This window comes from Pempheris klunzingeri, chromosome 20 (genome assembly GCF_042242105.1).
Source record: "Pempheris klunzingeri isolate RE-2024b chromosome 20, fPemKlu1.hap1, whole genome shotgun sequence".
In the NCBI taxonomy this organism is placed as follows: domain Eukaryota; kingdom Metazoa; phylum Chordata; class Actinopteri; order Acropomatiformes; family Pempheridae; genus Pempheris; species Pempheris klunzingeri.
Window position 1 is genome coordinate 14,840,985 of NC_092031.1, and position 6,308 is coordinate 14,847,292.

A 6,308-nucleotide genomic window follows, 5' to 3' on the forward strand; every position below is an offset into this window, starting at 1 on the left:
CCAGGAATTTATTCCTGCAGTGCATGCTGGGACTGTGCCCAACACCCCTGCCTCATGCACCTGCAAGCACATGATCAGCAACAGCAACAGCCAGTCGTGTGAATGCTTACCATGGTAAGCAGCTCATTTCACCTTCGTTTCAAAATAAAAGCGCGCTGTAATTCAAGATAACTTCATCCAGGAAGAACAAGTCAGCGCCCAATCTGCTTTCAAAGAACTAAAATGTCCAGTTCAGCTGGTTGAGAATAAGCAGGTTTATTTTAACCTGATAACAGATTGTTAGCCTGAATTAGTTAAGACACATTTGAAGAGCACAGCCCCAGAAGAAGACCAGCACAAATACATTGTACACAAAAATGAACAGATAGCAAACAGAAAGTAAAAGAACGTTAAAATATAGGAGTGAATGAGACATTAATTGAACAGTAATAGTGGAATCATTAGCTTTCTGACATTAACAGTGTAAGTTGTATAAAGGTGGTATATTTAAAATGTAGGCCTTACTCCTCAGTGTTAATATAGTGAATGGCTTGTATACAGCAAGTGTAAACAGAATAAAACAAAAGAAACTATTTAAAATGAACTGGGATTTGGATTCCGTAATCAATCTGACACCACAGAAACATACTAGGAAGTATGAATAATACAATTCCACATCATCAGAGGGGGATGAAAGGTTTTGTCTGAAGTCAGGAACACTTTGTTGTGTTAAGAAACAGAAGTGAATGCTTTGGCCTCCTCCTCCTCCTCCTCCTCCTCCTCCTCCTCCTCCTCCTCCTCCTCCTCCTCCTCCTCCTCCTCCTCTCTGCAGCCATCCTCATCGCCCATCTGAAGCTCTCCACCACCGAGCTGCGTCAGGTCCTGATGAACATGACCACCGACAGGCTGGAGCCCGCTCACATCAAGCAGCTGCTGCTCTACGCCCCCGACGACGACGAGGTCAAACAGTACGAGCAGTTTGACCAGGACCCGGCCAAACTGAGCGAGCCCGACCAGTTCATTTTCCAGGTACGACCACACGCAGCTCCGAGGCCGGCACAGTTTTTAAAAGCGGCTCGGACTGATCTGAGTACACGAGTGTTCTGTACCCTTCAGATGCTGATGGTGCCTGAGTATAAGACCCGTCTGCGGAGCCTCCACTTCAAGACGACCCTGCAGGAGAGGACGGAGGAGATGAAGGTCGCGTACGATTACATCTACAAGTCTTCGGTGGAGCTGAGGAGCAGCAAGAAACTGGCCAAAATCCTGGAGGTAAACATCCAGAGCAGGGACAGTGAATCAGAATCATTTTATGCTGATGGTGATTAGTATTGAGCGGTTTCTTTCCCATAGTTTGTACTTGCGATGGGGAATTACCTGAACAACGGCCAGCCCAAGAGCCACCGGACAACCAGTTTCAAGATCAACTTCCTAACCGAGGTACAGCACGGACACCTGAGCTCCAACCACCTTACGTTCATCTCCATTGTGTTTTTTCATCATTCATTCCTTTCCTTCTATCTTGCAGCTAAGCACGACCAAAACAGTAGACGGGAAATCCACCTTTCTCCACATTCTGGCCAAGTCTCTGTGCCAACACTTCCCTGAGCTGCTCAACTTTTCCAGAGACCTTACAACAGTGTCTCTGGCAGCCAAGGGTACGATGATGTTACAGCAGCAGAGCTCTTTGACTCCGCTCTCCCTCCTGAAAATCATTTAGCAGCAGAATGTAGTCGCCTCACACTGTCAAATGCTAATTTCTGTCAAGTGTGTGGGAAGTCACTGCAGGCAGACTTTTAAAAAAGACTTTTAAAGGCATCTAATTGAATGTAGATGTGCGCTGTTTGTCTTGATAATAATTCAGTATAATGGTTTGCATGTCTTAAGCTTTGGGCATTTCCTCATAACTGTTTTACAATCATTAGACCACGTGTGGGTGGTTAATAACTGCTGCCGTTTTTACATCTCAGTGAACCAGAGGGCCATCACAGCGGAGCTGAGCGACCTTCACTCCACCATCCAGGACATCAGGACGGCCTGTCTGAAGATCCCGCCCACCTCTGAGGACCACTTCGCCTCCGTCATGAGCGTACGCTAACAGCTTTCTATATAGAATACACCTCACATATGTGGGGATCGATGGGTTTTAAGAGCTACTACTTTTACTTTTCTCATGGAATCTACTGACTGCTGATATTTGTGGTTTGACATTTTGTAAAATTTGCTTTCCTTCTGAGGGTTAGATGTGAAGGTACCACTCTTATGTCTGTAGGCTACATATGAAGCTTACAGCAGCAACCAGCATAAAGACTAGAAACAAGGGGAAACAGCTAGCTTGGCTCTGTTCAAAGATATAGGTTTTTAAGTCCTGTGTACTACATTTCCCATAATGCAACAAGCTCAGAAGACACTATGCAGCTCTCAGTCTCTTCATGACGAGAAAACTGACACTGAAGTATAAGAATCTGCGAGGTGCCTCTTTAATGCGCGACCTCTTGCACCCACAGAGCTTTTTGGAGAACAGCCACCCGGCCATCCAGTCTCTGGAGTCCCTGCAGACCCGAGCGATGGAGGAGTTCTCCAAGGTGGCCTCCTACTTCGGAGAGAACAGCAAGACCACCAGAACCGAGGCCTTCTTCGGCATCTTTTCAGAGTTCATTTCCAAGTTTGAGGTGAGCTTACACTGTACTCTTCACTCTTCAGCTGTGTGGACAGAACCAGCCAGGATAAACTGCTCCTGTAGGTGAGCAGCTCATTTTCTGATACATACAGCAGCTGTTTTGACAGATTCAAACCTCCATAACAATTAGGTGTTCAGCTGGTGCTCTCACGCAGACTGACAGCAGCCTGCAGCTATGAAGTGATTAAGCTGCAAAGTGCTGCTGTCTGTGGAATAACCAAATGTGCTCTAAATCTCAAAACGATGCGGTAAAATAGGAATAAATCAGATGAGATCATGGGTTCTGTCTTGCAGAGAGCTCTCAGCGAGATCCAGACTCCAGAAAACCCCAGAAGCCCCAGACTGTCTTCCCCCCTGGCCTGGTAGAGGCAAGAAATGCGGGCGGATGTCGGGCCAAACCGACAGGGCCGGTCGGCTCCATTTTCACTCTGCTCTCCACAACCAAAGTGCCAAGATCACACACACACACACATGGAGACACTCGAACCAACCGGGACGGAGACCACGTCTTCTCTAGCAAGCAGAATGGAAACACACTGTATCTATCTGGAGGTAATCACAGCAGTTAATGAGTGCCCCGTGTGCAGCTTTGCCGTTATTTCAGGTGCTGGCCAGAGCAGGAACATTCAGGTGTCCACAGGTCAACAGGAACTCACCGCACACTGACGACTCCGACCAGTCTTTATATTATTTACATCTCTTTTTAAACACACATTTCATCGTAGTATATAGTGAAAGACACATTAGAGAAACCATCCGTGTGTATTCGATCGCTCCAGTGAATCTTGATGCTGCATTAAAATGAGATCTAAGTAATGAAGACAACTGGTCTGGATATTTACAGATTACTCGTTATGTTTAATAGATGACTATATAAAGTTTATATTTTCTATCAGATCATATTTGACAATTGTAAAGATTTAAGCGCAGATGTAGACTGACGACATTCAGAATCAAGTCGATTCACAAGTGTAGTTCGGTTGGCGCGTAGAGAGCCGGGCTGAACCGTCCAGCGTGTCTGATCAGACTGTTCACACACTCACTGCCTCCCATCCTGCAGGATCTGATTTAAAAATAGTAGATGTTTGAGGTTTTTTTTCCAACATCATGTATCCACATTGCAGATCCAGACTTGAGGATGTGATCATCTCATCTACACTGATGTGAATCTAAAGGGCATCTTTAATAGGAGTTATAATGAAATTTATCTAAACATTTTGCCCTACAGGCAGTTAAAGTCGAAGTTCACTGGTTCACTCTCACGTAGTTCACTGTGTATGGAAGCAAAACAATGCCATAAATACTTTTATAGAATACCCAATTGTGGATGTTATCCTCAACTGGGAAAAATACATGCATAGCATTGAAATATTACTGTTTATTTGAATTTAAATGGTTTGAATTCCCCTCTGTGAAATTTTAAGTTGTACAAAGAAATATTTATTTTCTGTTCATTCATGTATTAATTATTTTTAAAAAAAGTTTTCAAGTTGCACATACCGTCTCAAAATTAAAGTTAAGTTACAAAAACAATCTGATTATTTAGATTGATAAAATTAAAAGATACGGAAATTCATGATAAAAAAAAGTCACGCTGTACTGGAAATTATTAGACTTGTGTCCTATCAGGTTAAAGAAAAACATTTAAAAATCACATTTTACAAAAAAACTAAATTCAAACAAAATAAATTCAAACAGATGTTCATATTAAATAATTCACAGTTCAGTAATATTGTAGTGATTTTTAGTTTCACAAACAAGTTGCTCATAAAACTTTTATTATTTTGCCCTTACTTGGCTTCCATATTTTTCAGCATAATCAGTAGCCAGTTGATAATGACATGTGTCTGTAGAAGAATCCCATCAGCCACCTTAGTGCTGGTAAACCAGGGGGCGGTCATGCTTAACTTTAGCTTTAAAGCTCCCTTTAAAAGACATGAGGTCATCCGGGTTTTGCAGTTGAAGTTTAAGATTCCATCCTGATCATAAACAGCCACTGAAAGCTGTCCAGTCAGGCCGGTTTGGACTGGGAACATGAACTGGGAAGCCTCTAAACAACAGGTCGGAGTCCTTCGTCATCAGACGTTCAGCATCAGCCAATTGAACAATATTGTTTACCTCTCACACTGATCAGCACGTGGTGAAATGTGGCTCAAAAAAACCATCCGTTTCATAGAGCGTGCGGGTGGAACAGCAAGTCTTTTTCAACAATTAGCGTCTTCTCTTTGTCGGTGCAGAAAGATAAAAGCCAGCTCTAATGTGGAAAGGCTGAGCTGTGTGCGTCTGGCAGAGAGGACGGCTGATATTTCAGCACTTCATCGAGCATTTCCAGGGCCATGTAATGAAAACCCTGCTTAAACAAATGGGTCGCTGCTGAATGAATGAACACCAAATGCATGTGGAGAAGAAAAAAAAAAAAAAAACATCCTACTGTAAATGATCATTTGCTGCTTTTCTGGTCGTCATGGTGATCTCATGACTCATCTACAGTACAGTGTACCTGTAGCTGTGTTGTAGTTACATCGATGAACTATTGTTGAGACTGTAAATTTACTGTTTTTGCTATGCACTGCTCATCATTTTCATTTTGTATTGTATGCTTTTGTGTCCTCCAAGTCCCAGTTTATTTTCTTATTCAAGAGTGTCACCCGGAAAGCACCCTTTTATTTATTCCTTATGCGCAGCTTTAGTCAGGCCTACGAGGTGACTGATCTCGTAAAAATGCGATCCTAGCTGCTGCTGGTGTAGTAACAGTGTTTCTCGTCCAAATCAATGCATGTTGGTGCAGTTAATGTATTAAGATGTGCAGCTGGTAGCGTTTACCCTCCCTTGATATTTAAGTTTCAAATAAATGCATTTCTGTTAGTCTAGTTAGGTTAATTTATTGGTCGCCTACAGGCTCCCTTTTATAACTAACTGTTTTATATGTTTTCATGGGAAGTTGCTCATGTTTTGTGATTGTTTGACCTTTATGTTTTGTTCAACGCTTTCAAATGAAGAATGTTTGTTTTTTTTTTTGATCTATAAAAATATCATGCTTGAAAGTAAAAACTGCCCGACTTATATGTGCCTCATGATAAATAATCTACAAGAGTAACGGAGACTTATGGTCATCTTAGAACCATAACTTCTAAATACCACATTATTTTAGGTGATGAATCTACGTAGTTCAGGGGGCGTCAGAGATAAAGAAAAGAAAAACTAAATAAATCTGATCATTAATTTGTCATTTTGATTTAATGAGAAATTAATGATTAGATTTCTTTATTTTTTCCATGCTAATATATTGGTCAGTCCACCACTTTGGTCCAGACTGAATTATTCCAATTATGTAATGAAATGCCATTAGATTTTTTGGTCCCAAGAGGATGAGTAGTAAACACACCCCGTTAGCACGCTAACATGTTAAACTGAGTGGTAAACTAGCATTCTGTGCCCCTGTGCAGCCTTATGGAGCCGCTAGCATGGCTTTGTCTTGCTGCAACTCTGAAATGCAAACAGGTTTCATTAGTGCCTTTGCCAGGATATGTTAGCACTTCTGCACCACCTCTGACTTTACTTTAACATTTGTCTAGCAAGCTGCCCAATGTTATGGGATGGAAATACTAAAACCCTAATGTGTTGTCATGTTATTCAAAGTTGAAGGGCT

General features: G+C 42.2%; 1 protein-coding gene across 1 annotated transcript in view; it reads left to right on the forward strand.

Moving 5' to 3' along the window:
- Positions 1 to 3,064, forward strand: part of grid2ipb (glutamate receptor, ionotropic, delta 2 (Grid2) interacting protein, b) — a 28,290-nt gene extending 25,226 nt beyond the window's left edge. Inside the window, exons 18-24 of the mRNA XM_070852141.1 lie at positions 812 to 1,008; positions 1,096 to 1,251; positions 1,333 to 1,419; positions 1,508 to 1,637; positions 1,950 to 2,068; positions 2,487 to 2,651; positions 2,954 to 3,064. Coding sequence (XP_070708242.1) covers positions 812 to 1,008; positions 1,096 to 1,251; positions 1,333 to 1,419; positions 1,508 to 1,637; positions 1,950 to 2,068; positions 2,487 to 2,651; positions 2,954 to 3,025 — 926 coding nt within the window. The 3' untranslated portion in view covers positions 3,026 to 3,064. The remainder of the gene's footprint in view (positions 1 to 811; positions 1,009 to 1,095; positions 1,252 to 1,332; positions 1,420 to 1,507; positions 1,638 to 1,949; positions 2,069 to 2,486; positions 2,652 to 2,953) is intronic.
- Positions 3,065 to 6,308: the final 3,244 nt, after the last annotated feature.